Source organism: Chelonia mydas, chromosome 4, assembly GCF_015237465.2.
Source record: "Chelonia mydas isolate rCheMyd1 chromosome 4, rCheMyd1.pri.v2, whole genome shotgun sequence".
NCBI lineage: Eukaryota > Metazoa > Chordata > Testudines > Cheloniidae > Chelonia > Chelonia mydas.
This window is the reverse complement of record NC_057852.1, coordinates 4,372,853-4,400,176: the sequence shown is the minus strand read 5'-3', so window position 1 is coordinate 4,400,176 and position 27,324 is coordinate 4,372,853. Positions and strand designations below refer to the sequence as shown.

Here is a 27,324-nt window from a genome sequence, read left to right as displayed (position 1 = left end):
TAAAGGGGCATTGTGATAGGGCGACCCTGCCTCAGGTGCCATCCAATGCATGACAGTTGTGCCGAGCCTGGTTCCCTTTTGCTCACCCAAAGGTACATAGTCTGACTTCAATTTATTCATCTAGACCAGTGCCATAGTTCCCCAAAAGCCTGGTTGTAAAACCATTTTCCAGTTCCTGCAATAAAAATACATAGTGTGTTTTTCCATTCCCATCTCCAGGGACATCTCAAGTCACCCATAAAGAGTCTATCAGCACTTTGTTCTCAGTTCCTTATGTCCCAATTCAGGGCCCCAGTCTCTAGCCCTCTCTGTCTGAGCGACCAGTCTTCCCACAGCGCTTCATGGAGAGGGTTCTCCCTCAGACAGCGTTCCACTCCCAGTCCTCCCTGCCTGCACCTCCTAACTGTGCTCAGGGGACCCACCCTCCTGCTTCCCCACCCCAAGCTGAATCTCTCCCTTTTTTCTAGAAGCTACTGCCCAAGCCTTCTGCTCATTAGGAGTCCTTGCTTTGGTCAGTTCCCACCAGCAGTTCTAGCTCTCATCCACATACAGCTGTCACTTCTGCGGCTCCTGAAGCTATTCTCCAAGCAGCATGCCAGCTCTGACTTGCTGCCTGACAGTCTCAGGCAGTGCCAGGCATGAAGTCATCAGATGGCATCTCAGATGCATCAATAATAAGCACAGTCTAAACGTCTGTGTAGTTAGCCAACTACTGACAATGGGCATGTTCCAATGACCTTAGTGAAAGGTTCCCTAAATTCCATTACCCTAAGCTATCCAGTTCCCTCAGAAGAGAGAAAGAGAGGAAAGGTCTGATTGATTTAAAATGTGGATAACAAAGAACAAACAGAAAATTCAATCCACTGATATTGGGGTATCTGCAGTGTTACCCTCTTGTAATTATGAAACCACATCCCTTTTTGTTTGTTTTTTTCCCAGATGATGGTGCAGAGCCGTGACGTGAGGACTATATCATTTATGCACAGTTTAAGTTAGTGTTTTGGAAAGCTACAGCCACTGACTTCTTCTAGCCTGATAATCAGTTCCTTATTTGACTCATTCTTCCTTTTAGTAATGTTTTGCTTACATGCTTTTGGCAGACATACAAATAAATGCAATTCACATATGACTACAAATCTTTATTTCTATTTACAAAAAGTAAGCTCAAGATCATTAAACAAAGTGTTCAGATGCAAAACATAACTTGATGTAAATGACATATGTAACATTCTGCATTTAAAATCTTTTAAAATGGTACACTAGAACCAGAGCAAGCAGATACGTAAAGTCAGAACTAAAGCACAGCCTTTTAAAGGCTAAATACTCATCATACGAGGTGCAATACTCATGGACATCAGCTCTTGAAAAAGGAGTTTACAGGCATATGGCATTCGCACCAAGGAAATCTGAAAAGGAAGTAAGAAAATTTAGTACATGGCATCTTTTTAAAGATTAATTTCACTCTACCTACCCACTAAGTAAATAGTAACATTTTGGTACCAAAATTACAAGGCTATTTTTTTTGGTCTAGTGCTTCATATCAAGTTATATTTTTGTTAGCCCTTTAGGGAAAATCTTTACAATTCACCTTGAAGTGATGACTGATTACTTTACTCAATAGTGTTGATATGTTCCTCTACAGGGTCCAGACCAATCAACACTATTTATAATTTATCATTTTAATACAGTACACTTGTCCTTCAGTGGTCAAAATCTGTAGACAAAAGATCTCTCTTTTGCTCCTATTGGTCAAGATATTTTATTTGTGCATATTAACTATTACGAGACAATTAAAGCTCTTTAGAGGTTGAAGGAATAACCGAGTTATGGTAGAGAAAAACAATCCTGTTTATACTTGAATATAAAATTTCCATATTAATTCAAAACCTGTGATTTCCCTCCCCCAGCATGTCAAATGTGACAAGTTAGTTTATTCCTCTCCCAACCAAAATATAATATTCTGAAGAGTTATAGTGGCAAAGCCATGAAATCATGAGTTTTACAGCATCACTTTTTTCCCCAAAAGTTAAAAGATTTAATGTTCACTTTTAGTTAAGTTCTCTGAAAACCCAGTATTATAAAATACATAAGTGAAATTTCCTGCCAAATGACACAGCTAGAACTCTGGCAATTATAGGGAAACATATGAGTGAACTCTGACACTTAGAGAAAAAAAAAAACACTTGTTATACAGTAACTATTGGGTTAATTTTTGGGTTTCTTTTACCACTTGCTCTCTTCATCCTCACTCATCATCATACTCCTTTAATCACTGTTTGTTCTTGACTGCAAGTAGAAATATTTGCAGAGGAAATCCATACATACCTGTGTTTTATTACGGCACCCCCTGCACTCGTACGTGTGTGTCCTTGTGTTAGCTATTGCCATTATTCCACAAAGATTGCAAACGTGAACTTGGTATGGGTCTGAAGCCTCAAACAATCTCTCTCTCAAAAATTGAGCTGCTCCATGAGCAATCTGGCAGTCTCGCTCCATTTCTCCAAAACGAAGGCCACCATCGCTATAAGGGGGTGGGGAGGATATTGTGTCATTAAGTCAGAAATTATGATTCCAGTAGCTAATATGGAGACCTAATTCTGTACAAATACATCAGCATTAGTACAAATAGGTGCCTCTGTACCCAGCAAGTTGTCATCTCTTCTCCCAAAAATACGATCATTGGGAAGAAGTCAGCCACATTATAAAATACTGCTCCCACTAGCAGTCACATGACTAAGAAAATTTCTACAACGGATGACAATATATAGTGTTTGAACAGACAAACCACAACTTCACAACGAACTCTAAGTCATGTTTTATCTGTCCAAACCTAAGCACACTACCATCAGCTCCAAATGGGTGGCTAATTGGATGAGCCAATTAAGATACAGCTGCACAGCTGAGGCAGCTAATTTTTCTCTACCTTAGCAACCCAACTGTGAGGCTTCAAGGACACTCGTAAAAAAGAAAATCCACAAATATTCTTACCGAGATCTACCTTCCATTGGTTGCCTGTTAAGAATCTGAATTGGCCCTCTTGCACGAGAATGAATTTTGTCATCTACCATATGTTTCAACCTCTGGTAGTAAGTAGGACCAATGAAGATTTGTGATGTGATTTTGCGTCCAGTGAAGCCATTGTAGAGAACCTGAAGTAAAGAATACAATCACTGAAGCATAAGCCTAAATTTGACATATTAACAAAATTTATCAAAAAACAGACCAATAATCTTTAGCTAGATTGGCATTTTGAACACTATACCTCATTTCCTCTCAGATGATAGCCATAATCTGATAATAGATTGGAAATCTTCTGCACATTGACAGCATCATTGAAAGGTGTAGCATCACCAATTTCTCCCTTGTTTGCCGATACCTATGGAGAAAAAGGGTTTCCTGAATACCATGAACTTTTATAGACACAAGCTGTGCATTCTATATGAGAGTTGTCAGACAGTATGCAGGTAACTTGAAAAAGCTAACCTACTCCCCCATTAAGATTTCAGACCCAATACCCAGGACTGTAACCTTAACTTTCTAATGCAATGGATATTTTTCTGTTGAACAAAACTTAGACGCACAAGTTACAGGTGGGATTTTCAGAAGCACTTAACACTAGCCTAACTCTGTTATTTCTTTTTTTCCATAGATTAGAAGAACGCTTAGGGATTTTTAGGGTTAATTATGCTTGTATGGTAATTCTGTCAAGAAAAGCAGCACAGAAATTCTGCTATAAACACATCGTGGTTTGACCCACTGAAGATAGCACTCTGGCTTCTCCCTAAGGAAATTAATATACCTTTTGTTTTGTTACAAGATCCTGAAATGGGAACTTGATTATCATTCTTTAGTGGGTTAACAAATACCGGGAACTAGCAGATCAGCTTCTCCACAAGGTAAAACAAGTGCAGTTTGCTTCTCAGATTTTAGCTACACAACACAAACTGTTCTCCTTACCTTCCCTTGAAGGCATTCAATCAAGTGACCAATTGTCATACGGGAAGGGATGGCATGGGGGTTGATGATTATGTCAGGTGTGATACCTTCACAGGTGAAAGGCATATCCTAAAGCAGGAAAGAGATTCTCATTATGTCCCGTGAGAAGCTAGGGAGTTCCAACAAAATAAAAATCCAGTTCAACTTAAGTGACTCAAAAGACATTTTAAATAAGAATTGAACAGAGGTTAAATTGAAATCAATATATTAAGGTAACTTATTTCACAGGCAATCCACATTAATAGGCAAGTTTCACTCTACAGTGAGAGACACAGTACGAGAGAGAAAACGTTGCTACCTCCTGTCTGTACTGGATACCACAGGTACCCTTCTGACCGTGCCTGCTGGCAAACTTATCTCCAATTTGTGGGATTCTCACAGAGCGCACCTGGAGGCAACAGAAAACATCAAATCAGTGACTTGATACTTATTTTTTCTTTTCTTTTTTTTAAAACCCAGAAGCCATAGAAACTGGTACTCACCCTAATTTTGCAAAACTTGTATCCTTCCTGGTTAAGGGTTACCATGACCTGGTCTACAATACCAGTCTCACTAGTTCGTAGGAAAGTGCTACAGTCCCTCTTTGTGTATCGTCTATTAGTGCTTTCCAGTTCATCTTCATTCTCAGGCAGAGTTACCGTTTTGCCAATGATGACATCATCTCCTGACACACGTACACCAGGTGCTATCAAACCATCATCATCTAGTTTGTCATAGATGGCATGCCTCATACCTGAGATTAAAGACAAATGAATTCAGAGCCAAAAATCCTTCAAAGTATTTCTGCAAAAACATTAAGGATCACGTTCTCAGAATAGTAGACACCATATTTGCATTCTGTGCCAGCATACTGCAGTGTTGTGAATTCATGACATATTAGTAAGTGCAGATTCTACTATAAATGTACATGCTGCTAACATATCCAGAAAGGGAATTTTTGTTTTTTTACTGACTATGCAAATTTCTTTGTACCAAGAGCACAAATTTATCAATCATTTACATGTTTACAGTGCAGTATAAATAGTCAAATATAGTAAGGTTAACATGAAGGACTCAGTCTGACGAAGTCTGGCTGCTAATTGCAGGCTTTGTTTCTTCCATCTGCCAGCATCTCTTACCCTGACAAGTTTCACGTGTAGGTTTTTCAAAAACTTCTTCTTGGTCAAATCCTTTCTTGGACTCTTGTTCTTTATATGAGCGATAGAAAACAGATCTGAAAGAAAATTTAAGAAAAGCTTGTTTACATATCAGCGTTCTTTTTTAAATTGTATGCTATAACCACATCTAAATCACAATTGAGGCCCTTTGTTTTATTGATTTTAAAAAAGTTGGGGGGGTGGTTTTTTGTTTTAAACTGATTTTCACCCAAAGTTTGGACCACTAAAGTGTATGAAAATACTGATTATGTTAAAAAAAATCTGATTACATTAGATAGATGGTGTTTGTTAATAAAATTAGTCTAGGTGTAAATGTGAGGCTGTCGAAGTGCGGCAACGTAGTGGAAGATTGTGTGTGTGCATGCGCCTGCACGCGCGTGTGCACGTTCAGAGTGAAAATGTGCAGTTCATACAGTAAGCCACAGCATTAACTCCTTTTATTTATAATACACTTATTTTTCTGTCTGTTGCTTTTTTCCCTGTCCTCTTGTTCCCAAATGTTAACCTAATATTTACCCAGAAAACAGAAGTTAGTTTTTTGCACTATTTTCACCCATTTTTTATTTAATTTTTGTAAAAGTGAAATTCCCAGGACATTTTAAACAAAATAAAAACTGAAAACAAACAGCCCTGGCTCATAGCACAGTTGAGTTAGAGTTACCAGTAATGACAAGTCTGAAAGAATGCTCAGGTCCCATGCAAGAAGTTTTTACTTGGATACTACACTATGACTTCTAGAGCAAATCAAGGAGAAACAATGAACCCCACAAGGACATTCTGACAGTCACTTCTCAGAATAAATCTGTGAAATGTCTACAAATAAACTGCTGGTAGTGGTAGACGGTGGTAACTTTGGGATCTACTATACGTCTTACAAAAAAAGGGAATTGTGTTATCCCTGTGTTACGACCCAGACCACTTTACTCATACATTTCACCCCTTTGCCTGCCTTTTAGCTTGCATGTTTTGATGTCACCCCATTACCTGAATGCTAATGTAACCAATGACACCACCACTGTATACATATACTAAATCATGTACAGTGATGAGTAAATTAAGAACATCTCCCCTCCACCCCCCCCAGTATCCATTAAGCTGCACCCACTGAAGTACACCTCCGGTGCACTAGAGTGCTTTGGTTTTATTCAGGTTTTTCCATTTTTATTTTTCTCTTTTTTTTTTTTTTTTTTTTTTTTAAAGTGCTGCCTTGTAGGCTAGCATATGGATCCCCAGTTGTACTTGAAGTTTAAAATTTCTTTTTATTTTTAAAATGTGCCAGTGAACATAACCAATGCTCACTTTGGGCAATGATTATTAATGCAATCCATAAAAATCCAGCACAGCTTCTCATTTCTTATTCTACATAAGTAAACAGATGTGAAGAAGCGAACATGCCTCTTTAAGGTCTATCCAACCAAAAGTAGAACAGAATGTGGACCTAGATAACCAAAAGACAACAATGAATGTGTCCATTACATCATTCAGGTGTAATTGCGGCAAAGTGGTGATAGGTCACATCACTTCCCTGGCTAACAATAGGATTATCTTGGGAAGCTCAAATGCCTGGCATCAAGGGGCTCACAAAACTTGACAGGTCAAGAGAGAAGACATCCAAATCCTATTACGTTTAATCCACATACAAATATGATTCAGTGCAGTCAGCAAGAGCTAACTTTAAAGCAAGAGGAGGAAAAAGGTTGGTTGGGAAAGTGTGTCATGTTTTTAATTTTGGCCCTAGTTATTCACTGGAGTGGTTACTTTTGCATCTTCTTGCTGTGGCAGTTGTAACTTTTATAAGTGACTTTTTTTAAAAAAAAAAAACAAAATAGGTTGAAAAAGAGCAACTTTAGCGGATTGGGCCAAAAGAAATCTGATGAGGTTCAACAAGGACAAGTGCGGAGTCCTGCACTTAGGACGGAAGAATCCCATGCACCGCTACAGACTAGGGACCGAGTGGCTAGGCAGCAGTTCTGCAGAAAAGGATCTAAGCGTTACAGTGGACGAGAAGCTGGATATGAGTCAACAGTGTGCCCTTGTTGCCAAGAAGGCCAATGGCATTTTGGGATGTATAAGTAGGGGCATTGCCAGCAGATCGAGGGACGTGATCATTCCCCTCTATTCGACACTGGTGAGGCCTCATCTGGAGTAGTGTCCAGTTTTGGGCCCCACAATACAAGAAGGATCTGGAAAAATTGGAAAGAGTCCAGTGGAGGGCAACAAAAATGATTAGGGGACTGGAACACATGAGTTATGAGGGGAGGCTGAGGGAACTGGGGATGTTTAGTCTACGGAAGAGAAGAATGAGGGGGGATTTGATAGCTCCTTTCAACTACCTGAAAGGGAGTTCCAGAGAGGATGGATCTAGACTGTTCTCAGTGATAGCAGATGACAGAACGAGGCGTAAGGGTCTCAAGTTGCAGTCGGGGAGGTTTAAGTTGGATATTAGGAAAACCTTTTTCACTAGGAGGGTGGTGAAGCACTGGAATGGGTTACCTAGAGGGGTGGTGCAATCTCCTTCCTTAGAGGTTTTTAAAGTCAGGCTTGATTTAGTTGGGGATTGGTCTTGCTTTGAACAGGGGGTTGGACTAGATGACCTCCTGAGGTCCCTTCCAACCCTGATATTCTATGATTCTAACTGTACATTTTAACATACTAGTAACAATACGCAGTAATCAGCTGTTGGTAGTATTTTAAAATGTATGACTAAGTTAAAATTTGTCCAGAGTCTTAGAAAAGGCATGTTATGTCCTTTAGACATCTGAATAAAAACTGGGAAAGATTTAAATCTTCAAATAAGTAAAACCAACCATATGATTTACATGAGCAATTTTCTACAGTTCAAAGTTCAGGAAAACCATACCTGAAAAAACCTCTATCGACAGCAGAACGGTTCATGATGACAGAGTCTTCCTGATTATAACCGGTGTATGACGCAATGGCCACAATTGAGTTGATACCTGTAATGCAACAGAAGCAAATGTTTAAAGGACCTACAGCTCATATAAGCAAGGTTTCTTCATTCAAAATGAACTGTATTCCATATATTTACACTGCCTGGACATTAAAGCAAATCTCCACCCCCACCCCCCCCCACACACAAAAGAGAGGCCATGTAGTATTGAATAAATACAAAATTGGAGTATACTGTAGATTAGAACTCTCAATACAACAGTGACCCCTTCTGGAGATCTAACAAATGCTGATGAAAAATATACTATTTCCAACAATGTAATCTGTTGGGGGAGGGAGGAATTATTTTTAACATACTGTATGCATGTTGTGGCCTCAGCAGCCATGCTGAGAGTATCTCCTTATAGCTGGTGATGCCCAGATTACAAGGCACAATAATGTGAATGACCAGAAGTTACTACTAAGCACAATCCTAGTTACCTTTCACCATAATGAATGGTCTTTAAATATTGGTATTTGTGTACATTTTATTCAATACGTTTTAGGTTTGCTTATTAACCCACAACATACCTGCTGGCAACTCTCTAAATCGCAAGTACTCCATAGAGCGTGTAGTCACAAGGGGTTTTTGAGGGTAATACAACACATGGGCTAGTGTATCCATACGAACGTGAAAGTTCGTAATATAAACTCCCATAGCCTGTTTACCCATAGCAGACTGGTATGTGTTCCTAGGAGACTATGAAGGCAAAAAAGAAGCAGTGTCAACAGAACATCTATTGAACTCTTCATGCATATACATGTCTACATATGTTAAAACATGCTTTTTTAATTTTCCTTTTGTAATATATTCTTATCAACTTGAAAAGCAAGAGGCCTAAATAAAGTAAAGTAAAGTAAAGTAAAGTGGGGCTACCGACCTGGTTGTGATCAGGGAAAGGAATAATAGATGCACATACTCCTAGGATCATGGACGGGTGAATCTCACAATGTGTGTAAGTTGAACAGTATGCCACTCCTTTCTCCTGCAAGTCATCTGGAGTCATTGCCAGCATCACAGTCTCCTCTTCTAGCGTATCGATGTATTCTACTACACCGCTGGCCACGAGATCCTGCCAACTAAATAATCAAAACTGTCTCAATGCCTTACTATTCAAAGTAACATTTAATACAGGTTTCATTAGCTATGTCAAAAAGCAAGACTTATTTTGTTTGTAATTAGGGAATACGCCACTGCCTTGATTTGACACAATTATGTTCTATTGCGATTATAAGCAACGCTGTGTAGAACACACAAAGTAGTCAAGTAACAAGTTTTTAAATAAAAAGGTGGCTTGCAGATTCAGCTGACTTCAGACAAACCCTGAGACGCATACATCACATTTGGAAGAAAGAGCAAAACATTTTTGATGTTCTGGGGAGATTTCTTACCTGTAGTTGTTGTACTCTCGTTCTTTTAGTTGGTCAATATGCCTCTTCTTCAACAGCAGCTTTTGTTTTTCCACAATTAAAAGTGGCCTGCAGATTCTGCCAGCATCAGTATAGATGCGGATTTCTCGCTCCCTAATATCCCTGATCATGGAGACCTGCATATGCAAACAATGAGAATTAATGGGTACACACATTTGAGTTTTTGTATGAACCATGGAATGAGAGTCATGGTGTACACAGCAGGAGCTATCACAAAGTGAAGTTCCCCAAAGTGGGAGCCTTTAAGCTACTGTCTACAGTATGCTGCGAGTATTAGTGCTCCACTGAACAGGGTTCCGATTTGAAAAGGGCAGTTTTCAGCTAAATTCTCTTTAAAAATGGTTTTAGGTAACTAAGCCTTTGAAGTATGATCAAAAAGAATTTCCGCTTGTACTCATACTTTCGAAAGGTGTGTTCTGCCTACTACATTCCATCCTTCGCAGCTAGAATTTGCATGGTCGTTCATTCAGAAAATGTACCTCTGACACAATTATGTCCATCTGACGACGTAATTTTCTTAGTGTGTTCATCAGCTGTTCTGGATCTTTGTGTATTCCTACCCAGCAGCCATTAACAAAGATCTTGGTTGCACTATGAAAAGAAAAACCAGAGTTATTTGAAAAAGCGGTTTTGAATTAAAAAAAAAAGTTTAAAATTATTCAGAGACAAACTAATTTATACATACTCTGCAATGGCTGCTGGAGATATTTCTTCCAGATTTTCCATACTCCATTCTTCTAAAAATTCCAGAATCGGAGATGGCTGAGACCCCACAGAAATGTAAGCCATCAAGGCTAAGTTCTTCACAAGTCCTACTGCATGGCCCTAACAAAGATTTAGTTTTGTTGTAAAAAACAGCAAATCAATATGCCTTTGAAAAGGCTAGACAAATAGTTTCCAAGAAAACACATACACAGAATTGATAGTGGATTCAGACACACAATTACTTTATTAGTTAAAAAACATCTTATGCCTTCACTGCAAATTTAACTTTAAATCTGAAATATTTGAAATTAAATACTGAAAATAAAATGCAATTGTACATTGACATATTGCAACAAATCTGCAGTGTTAGATTACCATAATACAAGCAAATATGCTTTTGGAATACATTAGTTTTAATGTAACTTGTGTTACCTCTGGAGTCTCAGCAGGACAGACCATTCCCCACAATGTATTGTGCAGCTGTCTGGGCTTTGCTAGTTTACCATCTCTACCAATTGGAGAATTCAAGCGTCTCAAGTGGGAAAGTGTGGATGCAAAGGTCAGGCGGTTTAACACCTAGATGTAATTGTAAGTTTTTAAAATTAGACACCCAAGCTGTATTCTTCATTTCAAACCAAAATCATTTGCAATTTGTTAGTCTTACTTATTTCAAAATGCCTACTAAAAGGAAGTCAGTTACCACCTAAACTGACAACTATCTTTATGCCTTTCAACAAAGTAACGATAAACAGAAATCAGTTCACCTCATCTCATCTTAGACTAGTGTGAGGTCTTGCCCAGGTCACCCAAAACAACTGTGAGCCACTGTATTACCACTCTGCCTCAGCAAGAGTTAGCTTTGCTGCTGCTAAGCTCTGTGTCACCACCCTGACACATCAGCTTGTCTGCCTTACCGGCAAACTCTTCACGACTCTGCCAGTCCAAACCTTCCCTTGCAGGTAACAGTGAACCCAAATTCCCAAGAGATGTATTTCTGCAGTGTCCAGTCCCTCTCACTGAACACTCACAGAAGTTAAGTTTGCTGCCTCCGAAAGAGGCAGAGCACACAACAGCCTGTTAGATTAGCTGAAGACTCACACTTCCATTTTAAATCAGAGATGGTTCTGTAATAAAACAAGAATGAGTTTATTAACAACCCACATAGACTTACCTGAAATCACTTATGGGTGAAAGAGATATGAAAGGTTACAAACAAACAAACACATTCTACTGACTAAAACTTAACTCTGGCAAGTTACAATCTGTGTGAGCAGGTTTTTCCACCTACAGTCAGTTCCCAGAGACTTCAACTTCTTTGACTGAAGGATCCAATTCTCCCAGAGTTTGAGCGCTCTGGTAACTTTTGCCCCTAAGATGATGAATCCCAATTAATTAATCCCTGTTTCTTCTTGTATTTCCCTAAACCCATTGTCTGTTTAGCCAGAAAGGCTTTCTGGGGATAGAGCCTCCATCCCTAGTCATAATCATTAAACTAGCAAGTGGGGGAGATGCCACTTAAGGGCTTCATTTACCTGATATGTAAATGTACTCTCCCGGTTTCTGGCCTCACCTTCCTCAATTTACATTGGAGACACAGTCAAGCAGGCGAAACAACATCCCTTTGTCTAGGACAGGCTGGGCTTATGCACTGCTTGCCAAAACACATTTTAAGAACATATTTCCAGCACACATCTATAATTCTTTGCACACTACCTGTACACATCACACAATATTAACGATCAGTGTGTGACCAGTTTGGATAGGATACCTTACATGACACCTTTCAGATACAGATTATGACAACAGTGTGTTGGGGCAAGGAGTGCATCAGGTGTTTTGCGTTACGGTATGGTACACCCTTTGCCAGTTGTCACTGAAGGGCTCCCAGAATCACAGTTAGGTTTCCACTTAAGATATTACTATACTGGCAGAACTTTTAACTGTGTGCATGTGGGCGTTCAGCAACTTCTATAATAGGGCTGACCCTGAAAAAACGCTGTTCACCTTTAATATATACCAGTAATGCTCTGTAGTGACCACTCAGCCAACATAAAAACTCTAATGTGACAGAATCTTAAAGAGAGTTTTTAATACAAACATTCTGGATAGGTGTACAGAAGCCTTTACAAGACAAAAGCTATGCTTTGTCTAAGACTTATTTAGCTAGGTTACCTGAGATACTCCTGCTCTGGCCTGATGAGCTTTCTTCTGATCACCCCAGTTTCCAGTAGCCAATGAGTACTTCAAACCATCTGATATAATCCTTGTTTTAATTGCCAGTTCCAAGTTAAAATCTTTCCCTCTGTCAATAAATTTTTGTGCGTATATTCTCACTTCTTTGAGCAAATTCTTAAACATTCTGTTAAAGAAAGCAGAAAATGTAACTGTTAGAAGCCAGGAAGGGTAATTGTAGTAACATTCTGTAGCAGGTCAATTTAATCAAACAGATTTATGGAGAGTTTTTGAAAACAGGACACAGAAAATAGAGTGAAATGCTTCACAGGAGTCAAAACAGAATTACATTTTTATATGGATAAGGATTCCATCCACAGTTACATTAGGCAGCATAAATATAAAGGCATATAAACTCCTCATGCTACAGGGCATAAACCAGCAACTAATCACCTGGAGTTCAGAGAAGTTTCTTCCTATGGACAGAAAGAAAATGAGTACTTGTGGCACCTTAGAGACTAACAAATTTATTTGGAGGATAAGAGTCTCTACTCTTTTTGCAGATACAGACTAACACAGCTGCTACTCTGATTCCTATGGACAGGTTATTCCATAATTGTACATCCTGTACCTTCCCCTGAAGAATCCGAGACTGGCCATGGTCTGAGAGGATATCAGAATTGAAACAATGGTCTGTTCTAGTATGACAGTTTTACATTCCCAACAACTATTACATGAAATCAGACACTTTTTAAACACTGGAATACCATTTAATACCTACAATTTTGTTTATCATGCTTACCCTCTGAACAAGAATGCAAGCAATGGCCCTGCCAGATCAAGTCTTTTGTTGCCATAATGATCTCTGTCATCGAGTTCTCTTCTGCCCAGAGCTGCCAGTAGTAATCTATGAACCATATATCTAATAAAATAAAAAGAGACACCTTACTTTGTATTTTAATTAGAACCAGACATTCATCACCAAGACCAGACAACTATTTACAGGACATATCCACTAGGGGTGCAGATGAATTGTCAGTCCTAAATCAAATGAAATTATTGCATTTCTAAACACAGACTTCTTTACCAGGTTAATAAGCACAAGTCCCAAAAACCCACTGCTTGTTTAAGTCAATGCAGACCGGAAAGGAGATTTTTTTAAACAATCTACCCCACTTTTGGACTGGACCTTCACCTGGCCAATCAGTGTGCTTTTCCTCTGTCTTGTATTGTCTAATTTAGGCCCCAGTTAAGTCAGTGGGGCTCTGCATGAGCATGGGGGCCACCAACTGGCTGAACTGGGGCCTTGGGCTCCTGATGCAGGGACTGACTGCCTGTATACCATTAGGCACTGAGCAAGGTGATACCACCCAAATAATTTTAGATAACCAAGAATACACTACACGTCCTTACAGTCAGTCAGCCTGCACCACAACTACACTGTCAACTCAAGCAATATATTAACAATACAGTAGAACCTCAGAGTTATGAATACTAGAGTTAAGAACTGACCGGTCAACCACACACACCTCATTTAGACCCAGAAGTATGCAATCAGGCAGCAACAGAGATTTTAAAAAAGCAAGTACAGTAGAGTATTGCGTTAAATGTAAACTTCTAAAAAAATAAAGGGAAAAAGTTTAAAGGAAGATTTGACACAGTAAGGAAACTTTTTGTGCTTGTTTCATTTAAATTAAGATGGTTAAAAGCAGCATTTTTCTTCTACATGGTAAAGTTTCAGGGCTGTATTAAGTCAATGTTCAGTTGTAAACTTTTGGAAGAACAGCCATAACATTTTGTTCAGAGTTACGAACAACCTCCATTCCTGAGATGTTCGTAACTATGAGGTTCTACTGTAGTGTCTTTATTTAGGTCCCTAACACCACATTCAACTTAAATCCACTCTCTCATTATTTTTGCCATTTCAATGCTGCAAGGATTGGGTTGCAAACACTACAGGGGAAAGTAACTATTAGTACTATTTTGAAAATTGTGGAAACATTTCTACCAGTCTTACATTTCATAAATATCTAAAACTAAATTTTGAATCAATTTTGAGTTAAGTTTCCCTTTCAGATCTATGACACAGCATTTAAGACAAAAAACAGTCATACCCCAGAAAATAGGCCTTTTTGGTTTCACAGAAGTCACTGACACCAACATGTGGAAGCATTTCCTTCTGTAAGACTTCTTTTGCATACTTAATTCTTTTCTCTTTGGTAACACCAGGCTTTGCACCTCTTGACCCGATGAAGTTTAATGCAACATTCTGTTCCTGGATGACAAATGCTTCATCTAAGGAAGGTTTGACCTAATGCACAAAAGGAAGCAAAAATCATTGTATCAGAGAAGGGGGCGGGGGGGATCCTGAATCATCCACAGATGATTCAGGATTTCAGTTATGTAGCTGTTTATAAAAAATATTTTCAGGAAGTTCTAGTTAACTACATTTTAAATAAAAATTCCAAAAAGTTATTTTTTTCCAGATATAATTCTCCATTATACTGCAACAGATTTTTTTTTTTTTTTTTAAAGGGGCAGCAGGGAACGTCCGATATTCTAGAATAAGACATTAATACAAAAGTGGCAGTGCATGCAGAATTATTTTCTGAAGTTACAATTAAGCATGTTTCATTTAAAAGTAAAATTTAGTAGGTGATGACAGTTTAAATAAAGCCTTCATGTACTAGGATATTAATACCAAATTAGCTAACATGATGACAGTCACCACAGACAATGCACCTCCAAGTAAGAAATACTTCTAAACCAGCAAATAATGATTGGATCTTTAAAAAGTAAAAATGCTCACAGGATTGTATCATTAAACATGATTTCAAGCTACTTCACAGCTGAGTAATGGGATTTTTTTTAATATAAACAGTACATACAGATTAGCTTTTTGTAAAAGACAACTGTGGATCAGTGTGGCACAGTAGGAAGTGCACCAAAAGATAGTTGAGACAGACAGACGTGGGATTTTTTCCACTGATTTCAATGGGAGCCGGATCAGACCCTGTAACTGAATAGTAAACAGCGCTCTTCCATTCCCACATAAGCACTTCGGGTAAATGTACATTTACCATAATTGTTTTATTCAGAGAACTTTTATTACTTTAACCAATGCAAAAAAAAAAACTCCTAACATTTAAGATTCAAGTGGTACATGAGTCTTAAAATTACAACTGGGATATGGACAGGATGCTTTGAATATAGTAGAAATAGACAGACTTAGACTTTAGCTCACTTAACACCATGACCCATACCATTATTGAATATACATTACCATTTCCATCATCTCAGGATCTTCAAAGTCATAAATTATGTGCTCTAAAATGTCTCTGTCAGATACAAAACCTAATGCACGGAAAACAATAATGATGGGCACTTCTTGTTTGATATATGGCAGAGTTGCTACAATACGCTGACCAATAGCGCTCTTCTTTGCACCCTAGAGGGGGGACAGGGTAGATCAGTCTCAAATGCATTTGATTTCAAACAAACCAACTTTTTCTGGACTTCAAATGGCTTGAATAAAGTACCTATTCAAGAGAGATAAGTATGGTTTTTGAAACTGAAAAGAATTACCATGTACAAAACCATAAATATAAATAATTAGATTAGGTCTGTCCCATTTCTAATACATCTGTTTTTAAACTATTAATGCCACAGAGCAGCTACTGAATAACATTTTTCATCTTATTCAAGAGGTTACAATTATATACATTAGATTTGAAAATCTACTCACAAATACCTATTTAATAGATTATATATTTGATTACACTCTTCAAAGCATTACATCCAACACAGTTTCTCAAGAAACTGAAACTTAAATACCATAAGATACTACATAAAGAAAAAACTCCAAAAAGTCTTAGAAAATTTCAGCCCAAACATAAACCAAATACACCTCTACCCCAATATAACGCGACCCAATATAACACGGATTCAGATAGAACGCGGTAAAGCAGCGCTCCAGAGGGGCGGGGCTGCGTGTTTCGGTGGATCAAAGCAAGTTTGATATAATGCGGTTTCACCTATAATGCAGTAAGATTTTTTGGCTCCCAAGGACAGCGTTTTATCAGGGTAGAGGTGTATAAAATATCCACCATTATCAGTCATGCATACCTGCCCTCCTCTGGCCAGCATGCTAACCCATATAGTACTAGTTGGTCGAGAGGAATTCTCCAGGCAGGATCTACATTCTCCTGTGTAAGCATATTTCGAATCTTTCTTTGCAAACACATACACTGTGTTTGTAGCCATCTTCTCTTGAGCAATCAGAACCTATATTGGAAACAAAGCATTTTAAATAACCAGGTAAGAGTATGCTTACAGTAAGTAAATATAAACATGCAATACCTGTAAGATGTTTAGTTTTCAAACTGACTTCAATCTGCCAATCTTGTTCTTACCCAGCTATTAAAATCTAGCTTGTACTGTACTATCCTTATCGGCTGTACAATAGCATAACAGTACTTGTTAGGCTCTCCACATAACTATATGCACATTGTTATTTTGCTAAAGGCTGCTCGTTGTACTAGTGTTTTTCACCTTTAGAAGAACAGAGTTCTAAGAAAATACCGTGTAATAGTATTACTTAAGATAGCACACCAGAAACAAGGGACACTCCAAGATCACACAGTTTTAGAACACATTTATTGCATTTTCTAGTAGTGATATGTTTAGATACCGCTCCATAGAGGTTTTAGAATGCCTTAAGGGTTAGCATATTGTATCTGAAAAGCAACTGTAAAAATGGCATCAGAAGATTCTGTGTCTGTTGTGTCTTAATTTCCATGTCAAATGTGCTTAGTGCACAAATAAAGAAAATTTCAGCTGCCAGCCCTGAGAGTCAAATTAGGTTCTTTTTTCTCTCATCACACCAACAGAGATGCTGAGGGCCAAATTATGCCCTCACTGACAGCTGTGCAGTCACAGTACCTTCAACGCATTTACATAGGTGCACATTAAATGAACTTGGCAAACAATTTAATGAATGAGGCACATGATGGAACACAATTTACTTTACTACTTATGCTGGTTCTGCTGAATAAAAGTAGCAAATACTTATTTTGTCACTAAAACAACTACATACAACTCTGAATAACAAGGAAAAGGTTTGTTTTTATACTGCCACTTTTCAGAGTTAGATCGGCACTCCAGTGTTGGAACTGGAAACAAAACTATCAAAAAAATGTTTTAAGTAGTATTCCATAAAACAGAGTTTTCGGATTGGTAGAAGAGGAACACATGTCATATAGAGCCATTTCAATGTGTAATTTTCAGCATTCGTTTTATTAAAAAAAAAAAAACCACCACACCACATTTCTTCATGTGAAATCTAATTCTTTACCTTTTCTGATCCATTAATAATGAAATAGCCACCAGGGTCAAGAGGACATTCATTCAGTTCACAAAGATCACGATCAGTCAAGCCATTCAACAGGCAGTATGTTGAACGGAGCATGATAGGAATTTTTCCTATAAAGGTTTTCTGATGCTGTGTCTGTAACTGGTCCTCTCCTTCTTTAATAACTGTTTTAGTTATGTCCACATACAAGGGAGCAGAATATCTATGAAAAAGAAAATACGACATGACTATATTATAACATTAGAATCATAGATTAGGGTTGGAAGAGACCTCAGAAGGTCATCAGTCCAACCCCCTGCTCACAGCAGGGCCAACCTCAACTAAATCATCCCAGCCAGGGCTTTGTCAAGCTGGGCCTCAAAAACTGATGGAGATGCTATCACCTCCCTAGGTAACCGATTCCAGTGCTTCACCACCCTCCAAGTGAAATAGTTTTTCCCCAATATCCAGCCTAGACCTCCCCCACTGCAATTTGAGACCATTGCTTCTTGTTCTGTCATCTGCCACCACCGAGAACAGCCTATCTCAGTGGTTTTCAAACTTTTGTACTGGTGACCCCTTTCACACAGCAAGCTTCTGAGTGTGACCCCCCACCCATAAATTAAAAACACCTTTTAATATATTTAACACCATTATAAATGCTGGAGGCACAGCAGGGTTTGGGGTGGAGGCTGACAGCTCGCAACCCCTCCCCCCACATGTAATAATCTTGTGACCCCCTAAGGGGTCCCAACCCCCAGTTTGAGAACCCCTGGCCTATCTCCATCCTTTTTGGAACCCCCCTTCAAGTCGCTGAAGACTGCTATCAAATCCTCCCTCACTCTTCTCTTCTGCAGACTAAATAACCCCAGTTCCCTCAGCCTCTCCGCGTAAGTCATGTGCCCCAGCCCCCTAATTGTTTTCATTGCCCTCCACTGTACTCTTTCCAATTTGTCCATATCCTTTCTGTAGCAGGGGGCCCAAAACGCGATGCAATGCTCCAGATGTGGCCTCACCAGTGCTGAATAGAGGGGAATAATCACTTCCCTCGATCTCCTGGCAATGCTTCTACTGATACAGCCCAATATGCCGTTAGCCTTCTTGGCAACAAGGCCACTCTGTTGACTCATATTCAGCTTCTTGTCCACTGTAACCCCCAGGTCCTTTTCTGCAGAACTGCCGCTTAGCCAGTCGGACTCCAGCCTGTAGCAGTTCATGGAATTCTTCCATCTTAAGTGCAGGACTCTGCACTTATCCTTGTTGAACCTCAGATTTCTTTTGACCCAATCCTTCAATATGTCTAGGTCACTCTGGACCCTATCCCTCAGCATATCTACCTCTCCCCCCATCTTAGTGTCATCTGCAAACTTGCTGAGTGTGCAATTAATCCCATCATCCAGATCATTAATAAAGATGAACAAAACCGACCCCAGGACCGACCCCTGGGGTACTCAGCTTGATACAGACTGCCAACTAGACATCGAGCTGTTGATCACTACCCGTTGAGCCCAAGGATCTAGCCAGCTTTCTATTCACCTTATAGTCCACTCATCCAATCCATACTTTTTAAACTTGCTGGCAAGAATACTGTGGGAGACCCTATCAAAAGCTTTGCTAAAGTCAAGATATATCATATCCACCACTTTCCCCATATCCACAGAGCCAGTTATCTCATCATTGAAAGCGATCAGGTTGGTCAGGCATGATTTGCCCTTGGTGAATCCATGTTGACTGTTCCTGGTCACCTTCCTCTCCTCCAAGTGCTTCAAAAGAGATTCCTTGGGACCTGCTCCATGATTTTTCCAGGGACGGAGGTGAGGTGGACAGGTCTGTAGTTCCCCAGATTCTCCTTCTTCCCTTTTTCCAAGATGGGCACTATAGTTGCCTTTTTCCAATCATCCAGGACCTCCGCAGATCACCACGAGTTTTCAAAGATAATGGCCAATGGCTCTGCAATCACATCAGCCAATTCCCTCAGCACCCTCGGATGCATTAGATCCGCCCCTATGGACTTGTGCATGTCCAGCTTTTCTAAATAGTCCTTAACCTGTTCTTTCACCACTAAGGGCTGCTCACCTCCTCCCCATACTGTGCTGTCTAGTGCAGCAGTCTCGGAGCTGACCTTGTCTGTGAAGACCGAGGCAAAAGAAAGCATTGAGTACTTCAACTTTTTCCACATCATTTGTCACTAAGTTGTCTCCCTCATTCAGTAACAGGCCCACACTTTCCCTGACCTTCTTGTTGTTGCTAACATACCTGAAGAAACCTCTCTTATTACCTTTCACATCCCTTGCTAGCTGCAACTCCAATTGTGCTTTGGCCTTCCTAATTACACCCCTGCATGCTTGAGCAGTATTTTTATACTCCTCCCGAGTCATCTGTCCAAGTTTCCACTTCTTGTAAGCTTCCTTTTTGAGTTTAAGCTCACCGAAGATTTTGCTGGTAAGCCAAGCTGGTCGCCTGCCATATTTGCTATTTTTTTGCACATTGGGATGGTTTGTTCCTGGTGCCGTCAATAAGGCTTCTTTAAAATACAGCCAGCTCTCCTGGACTCCTTTCCTCCTCTTATTAGTCTCCGAGGGGATCCTACCCATCAGTTCCCTGACGGAATCGAAGTCTGCTTTTCTGAAGTCTAGGGTCCATATTCTGCTGCTCTCCTTTCTTTCTTTTGCCAGGATCCTGAATTCGACCATCTTATGGTCACTGCCTCCCAGGCTGCCACCCACTTCTATTTCCCCAACCAATTCTTCCCTGTTTGTGAGCAGCAGGTTAAGAGGAGCATGGCCCCGAGTTGGTTCCTCCAGCACTTGCACCAGTAAGTTGTCCCCAATACTCTCCAAAAACTTCCTGGACTGTGTGTGCACCGCTGTATTGCTCTCCCAGCAGATATCAGGGTGATTGAAGTCCCCCATGAGAACTAGGGCCTGTGATCTAGAAACTTTTGTTAGTTCTCTGAAAAAAGCCTCATCTACCTCATCCCCCTGGTCCGGTGGTCTATAGCAGACACCCACCACGACATCACTCTTGTTGCTCTCGCCTCTAAACTTAACCCAAAGACTCTCAACAGGCTTTTCTCCAGTTTCATACTGGAGCTCTGAGCAGTCATACTGCTTTCTTACATACAGTTAACTCCTCCACCTTTTCGCCCGCACCTGTCCATCCTAAACAGTTTATACCCATCCACGACAATACCATGACAATATGAAGATAATGCATTCTGAACTAGAGAAAGCATAAAATAAAGGACTGATAAAGTTATTCCGAGAAATTGTTGGTACTGTTAAATTATATTACTTAGTAATAATGTGTCAGTGATCTTTTGTACTTAATACTCAAGTAGTTTGTTTTAAATATAGGGAAGTAATTCTTCATTTTACAGGGCATAATTAAAATTAGAGAAAATCCTATTAATTTAGATTGCAAATGTGTTCCTTCATGGTATCCAACAGCTGCTAAGGAGCTTTTTCTTACGTAAGATTTCTCAGCCTGGCTTCATTGGGCATCATGGGTGAAGGTGCACCATCTCTTTCCCAATGCGTAGGCTTGGAGAGATAGATTTGTTCAAACTTCAACAGATATCGTGGCTGAAAATAATCCAAAATAACTAATTTTAATAATCAGAATGGCAAATCACAATATGCATGAGAGAATTTAGAGCTTGTTTAATACATATACAATGCCACACACAGAGATCCCAATTCACAGATTAGAGAGGTAATCCCTTTCTATAGGTCTGTAGACAAACTGCTCTTACAAAACTTCACTGGATGCCTCATTAACACAGATGTAGGATAAACTCAAGAGAATTCAGAAAAAAACATCAAACGATTAAGATCTGGAAAGGTTGATCCTCATGGAAAAGTCCTAAATATGAACAGATTCTCTTAGCCATGACTAAAGATATTGGGCAGGAGGGGATGCAAAAAAAGAGAGAAAAAAAAAAAGAGAAACACAAGACAATCTCCAAGTAGTTTGAAGATTTCATAACACTAAAGAGGGAGAATAGTTATTTAGCATGCTACAAAGGGTTATTCACTAGCAAGAGTGTGATAAAATTAAGGAAAGTTTTAGGAAGATTACCGGGAAAAGTTTTCTGACAACAAAATCTATTAATGACAGGTGCAGTGATAGAAGCAGAATTGTTTATTTACAAACCAGACAAATCAGGAGAAAAAATATTGCAGGGGGCAATCCGGCACTGGCTTGGGTTGAGAATGGTGGTGGGAGAAGCAGATTAAAATCCCTAACAGGTCTTGCCCTTCTTACATACTTCTCTATGGATTTGCACACATTTGCTGAGCTAGATGTTTTATTGTCCAGTAAGATCAGATCACATTACAAAATTATTTTGCCTTCAAGATATAATAAGACCATTAATATTTACTGGGTCAGCAAGAAAATATGTAAATATGAATTTATAATGGTATTAAAAACCTACTAAGATACAAGAACTTCAAACTTGAAATCACAGTATTTCTTTATTTTAAAATATATCCTGTAAGAGACATTAAATATTTACACTGCTTTGTTACTCCCAAAAAAGTCTAAAATCAGAAGCACATAAAAAAAGAGTCCTGGAATTGCCCCACGGCACAAAGCCGGGACTATTTTATTTACATATATTTAACTATTGTGCATATAATTGTAGCATCTCAAAGCACTACACACTACCAAGCGGTAGATGAGAATTTGACTCCCCATGACTTCTTGCAGGTGGTGGAAAGGGAAGACTAGGAGTTATGTGAAGATGACACAAAATTGCAGACAAAAGCCTTGTGTCAATGCAGCAGCATCTTTTTCTGGATTATCTGGTGATCCCCACATTGCATAAGCTCTGGTGGGAGCAATTCTATCCATCCATCCAGCAGTAAGGCATAAAAAGACCTCCTGGCAAGAGAACAGGGGAAAAATGGAGAGAGAAAAAAACCTGGACTTCAGCAAGGTGCACATTCTCCTTTTGGCCACTTCTTATGCCCCAAGTGTCAGTTTCCTTACTCAGCTGGCCAGGGCACCATAAGATATAGATGCACACTGAACTGATCTGGTAATGGAGATGGATAGTATAAAAAGAAGAAAACCTAATTATAGCTGCTTCAAGAGCTGTATTTCAGATCATAAGCTGTTCCATCTAGTTATAAAACCTAATTATAGCTGCTTCAAGAGCTGTATTTCAGATCATAAGCTGTTCAAGTTTTCCCACTGTGATTGTCTGTTTCATGAATGACTTCTGACAGTTTCTAAATCTGTTAAATGTAATATAGTCAACAGTGGAATTCAAGTAATTCTCTTTTAATATTCTTATTGTTTGCATTGGTTTACGATAGCCTAACATTAACAATTTTATTTTGGAATGAAAGGGCACTTTCATTCCAATCCCTATTATGGATAGCTTACATTTTTTTCAGCAAGTTGCACCTTATGATGAAATATTTCATACTTGGCTCAGAAGATTTGCTTTAGTTTTAGTATTTGTACTACCACAGCACCTAGGAACCCCAGTCATGGAGCAGGACCGCATTGTACTAGGCACTGTACAAACACAGAACTAAAGGAGGGTCGCCCCACCCCAATGGGCTTACAATCTAACTAGAAATCTATTTAGTTATTTCTCTGCAGTTGTTACTCTGTGTGAGGATAAGGTATCTTTTGGTTACTAAAACTTGTATCAAGATCTTCATTTTTCTCCAGCCAGCTTTTCTTTAAACTTGATATGAATGGGGTCCAGAAGTGTAACATTCACTTGGCCTAGATTGAAAGCAATGTTTTGAAATTAAGTTCCAGAAGTTTGAGAATGGCATTCTGATTACATGTAGCACATCATGCTTCTGGAGTTAAGGAATACAATTTGATAACATGTGCCAAATGAGAACAATAGGAGCTGAGCCCTTTTGAATATCTGGCCCCAGCTGTGGGTGCTGAAAATTTTTGAAAATCTAGCATGAAATGAATAAAGGCTAAAAAAATTGATATTTCTCACCCCTGATAAAGTTTATTATGGACATACCATTTTTGCCAAAAATGTTACAAGTTTCAACTGCTTTAATGACCCAGTCGTTTCCCCATTAGTAGCATTTCTTTTTAGCTATATCATGCACTAATTGACTGGATCTGCTGCTGCAATAAGAACTCCCAGCACAATTTTCACATCTGTATGATTAAAAGAATCAAACGCTGCAAAGGTCCCTCTTACCGGTTCTTCAACTTCCCCTGTGGCATGCTGAGCTTCAGCTTGTAGATCGATAGGTGGTGCATCTTCTACAATTCTCTGCACAGACATCTGAATGAATTCATCAAAAGAATCCAGCTGTTGTCGGACCAACCCCTTCTCATCAAAATAGGAGCTTAGAAAAAATAAGGCATATTCAATTAATCAACAAAAATTCTCAGTTTACATATCCATAAACTATGTTAATTATCAGGTAATGTTTAAAAATTCAAGATAAACATATTGTAATTAATCAAAGGATATTATTGCTACATGAAACAAATCTCTGCTTGTATTTCAACATTGTGCTGTGAGAAGAAAACAATTGTTCCAAAGAAACTTTCAAAAAATAGACAGAAATATTTATGCCCAGATCCTGCAACTTTGTTCCCTATTGACCCACTTGCAAGAAGCTGTGGGATCAGGGCCTTAACTTACTTACCAATTCACTATGTTAGCATTATTCTTAGCAGTAATCTTATAAATGAAGCTCTACACCCACAAGCAATAACGGAAAATATTGTGTTAATGCTGAATTTGCTATGAAAACGCTTTCAGACTGTCTAGGAAGGCAATGACTTACAAAACCATTGACCTTTGGCCATTTATACACAGGCCCAGTGGTCTCAAATCTTATGTTCTCTCTTTGTAACCGTTCTTTCATTCGTAAAGAGAAAGCATTTATGATTCTGGACATGAAATCTTGGAATTTCCATCACAGTAAGTTAGGATATAATGTTTATTAGTATTAGATGTTTTAGCTACGCGTACACTTGCCTGATTACTTCACTATTCTTAACATTTCTTAGAAAGTTTGATAGTTACCTAATAACTATCCAGCATGCTTCTTGCCATAAATCTGGAGTGATTTCATCATCATCTTCATCATATTGCATATCTACCAAGAAAACAGACACTCAAATCAGTCTTTCTATTCATTCATGTTTTCTTTGGCTGTATATAGCTTCTAAATACCCGATGGCTGCACACAAATACATTTTTTTTCTAAAAAAAATGAGGAGTACTTGTGGCACCTTAGAAACTAACAAATTTATTTGGGCATAAGCTTTCGTGAGCTAAAACCCACTTCATCGGATGCATGCAGTGGAATCTAGTGAGCTTAATAAAACCTGTAAGAGGGATAACAGGAAAGCTACAAACACAGCCTACTGTCATACTTGGACTGTGAGCTCTTTGGGGCAGAGACCATCTTTCATTCTGTATTTGCTCAGCGCTTAACACAGTGGAGTCCTGGTCCATGTCTGGGGCTCATAAACACTACAGTAATAAAAATATTGTAATTTATTTGTATCTGGAACACAAAAGTTTTATTACTCCACTGGCCCTTGAGAAAAAGTAGGCAATCTATGAAGGCTTATTATAAACAAGAACTTTTATGGGAACAATAGGATTCAGTCTACTTTGTTTCCTAAGGTTAAGCATCTGTTCCTAAACACTTTACCACCACTCAGCAAAATACGCATGATAGCACTCAAAACTTGTGCTTTCCTAGAGTAGCAATTAATAAATCAGTCTGAATTCAATGCAAAGCTCATTAAAGTCAAAAGAAAGATTTTTATTGACATCAGTAGGCTTTGGATGAGGCCCTTTATGCCTTTGGTAAAGATCAATTAACTTTCAATTGTATCTTAACAGATGTTTCAGCTTTCTGTTTATTTAGGAACCACAGACAAGCTATTCCAATATCTAAGCATCTTTCAAAGTTTGTGTTACTCTAAAACACATTTTTCACTTGTAGCATCAAGAACATTGGACACTCATGCAGGTTTTTAAGTTTTGCCCTCACACTTTTTAATTACCATAAAATACTAAAATACCCTATAAACATATGGTCAAAGGTTGAAACTTTCAAAAAACAGGAGCCTAATACTTACCTCCATTTTTCAAAGCACCAGTTTCCCCATCAGCTACTTTTGATTCCAGTGGGAGCCACTGTGTGCTCAGCACTTTTGAAAATCAGGTCACTTGTTAAAATGCCTAAGGTCGAGTCTACCTTAGATTCACAGATTCCGAGGCCAGAAGGGATCATTCTAATCATCTAGTCTGACCTCATCTAGTCATAGAACTTCCCTCAAAATAATTCCAGGAGCATAAACAATCTTGAGTAAAAAACTACCAGGGATTAAGAATCCACCACAACTCTTGGTAAATTGTTCCAAGGGTTAATTACCTTTACTGTAAAGCCATATGCTTTATTTCCAATCTGAATTTGTCTAGCCTGAACTTTCAGCCATTACATCATGTTAGACTTCTATATGCGAGACTGAAGAACACATTTTCAAATATTTGTCCCCGTGTAGGTATTTACAGACTACAATAATCACCCCTTTGTTCAGCTAAACGGATTGAGCTCTTTGGCTCCATCACTATTAGGCTTGTTTTCCAAGCTTTTAAACATTCTCATGGCTCTTCTCTGAACCCTCTCCAGTTTAATAACATCCTTCTTAAACTGTGGGCACCAGAAGTGGACACACTCCAGCAGGAGTCATATGTAAAAGTGCCAAATATAAAGGTGAAATAACCTCTCTGCCCCAAATCCCCCCGTTTATGCGTCTCAGGACCGCATTCTCTCTCAGCCACTGCAGGGCAGGGTCAGCGTATCAGTCAGCACATCCCCCAGCCTTTCCGGGCTCGCTGCGTCCCAGCTCAGAGCCCCCGGCCTGCGCCCCTGGCTATAAGCACGGACACTTAGACGGGACCTGGAGGTACAGCTGCGGCCCCTCCAGCGGCCCTCCCCGCTCCGCTCCCCGCCCCGCCCCGCCGGGGTTTCTGTCAGCCCCGCCGGGGTGAAGCGCAGGGACTCGACCACGCTCCCGGCGGCACGGCTGCGCGGCAAGGGTTTGCAGGCCCGGCCCGGCCCGGGACCCCAGGGGCCTGCGTCCCGTGCCCGGCCCCCAGGGGCAGCCCTCCGGCCCCGAGCTCCCGGCTGAGGCGACGGGACCCGCCGCCAGGGCATGGCTGTGGCGCGCTCACCCTCGTCCGCGTCGTACATCTTGGCGGCGCGGGGCGACCTCAGCGGCAGCTACCGGGACGGACCTGTGCCCGCGATGGAGGGACGCGAAGGCTCACGCGCATGACACTAGACCGGACTGCGGTCGCGCACTATTTCGGTCCCGCCCCCTTATCGCACTGCGGCTGCGTGCGGTCCAAGATCTGACTACGGCTGCGCAAACTATGGGCCGGCCTCACCCACTCCCGTTCGCACTGCGGCTGCGCGCGCACTTCGCGCTATACTCCTCCTGAGCCGCCTCGTGACTAGTTCCTGGGGAGACTCGAGGAGCGCGCATGCGCGCGGCTCAGGCGAGAGTCACGAATGAAGTGCGGAATGCGCGTGCGCC

At 39.8% G+C, this 27,324-nt stretch overlaps 2 protein-coding genes across 2 annotated transcripts in view; one reads left to right on the top strand and one right to left on the bottom strand.

Moving 5' to 3' along the window:
• IGFBP7 (insulin like growth factor binding protein 7) overlaps window positions 1–1,129 on the top strand; it is a 68,484-nt gene extending 67,355 nt beyond the window's left edge. Inside the window, exon 6 of the mRNA XM_043545162.1 lies at window positions 940–1,129. The gene's annotated coding sequence lies outside the window, so the exon portion shown is untranslated. The remainder of the gene's footprint in view (window positions 1–939) is intronic.
• POLR2B (RNA polymerase II subunit B) lies at window positions 1,125–27,324 on the bottom strand. The gene is made up of 25 exons (XM_037896543.2): window positions 26,960–27,324; window positions 24,791–24,863; window positions 23,951–24,101; window positions 21,232–21,344; window positions 17,764–17,983; window positions 16,536–16,694; window positions 15,694–15,858; window positions 14,525–14,721; window positions 13,213–13,332; window positions 12,411–12,597; window positions 10,671–10,814; window positions 10,219–10,358; window positions 10,013–10,124; window positions 9,495–9,649; window positions 8,984–9,182; window positions 8,634–8,802; window positions 8,014–8,110; window positions 5,115–5,209; window positions 4,479–4,729; window positions 4,295–4,384; window positions 3,958–4,065; window positions 3,263–3,376; window positions 2,989–3,149; window positions 2,326–2,521; window positions 1,125–1,406 (listed from the first exon to the last, which is right to left on the bottom strand). Exons 1-25 carry the CDS (start codon window positions 26,976–26,978, stop codon window positions 1,317–1,319), a joined length of 3,525 nt encoding a protein of 1,174 aa, XP_037752471.1. The 5' UTR covers window positions 26,979–27,324; the 3' UTR covers window positions 1,125–1,316.

What these genes read in the sequence shown, in the direction of transcription:
- POLR2B (XM_037896543.2), bottom strand. An exon ending in CTTGCATTCTTGTTCAGAGG is followed by an intron (nt 12,598 to 13,212) that starts GTAAGCATGATA and finishes TTTCTTTAACAG; the next exon opens with AATGTTTAAGAATTTGCTCA. An exon ending in TTGAATGCCTTCAAGGGAAG is followed by an intron (nt 3,377 to 3,957) that starts GTAAGGAGAACA and finishes TTTTCTCCATAG; the next exon opens with GTATCGGCAAACAAGGGAGA.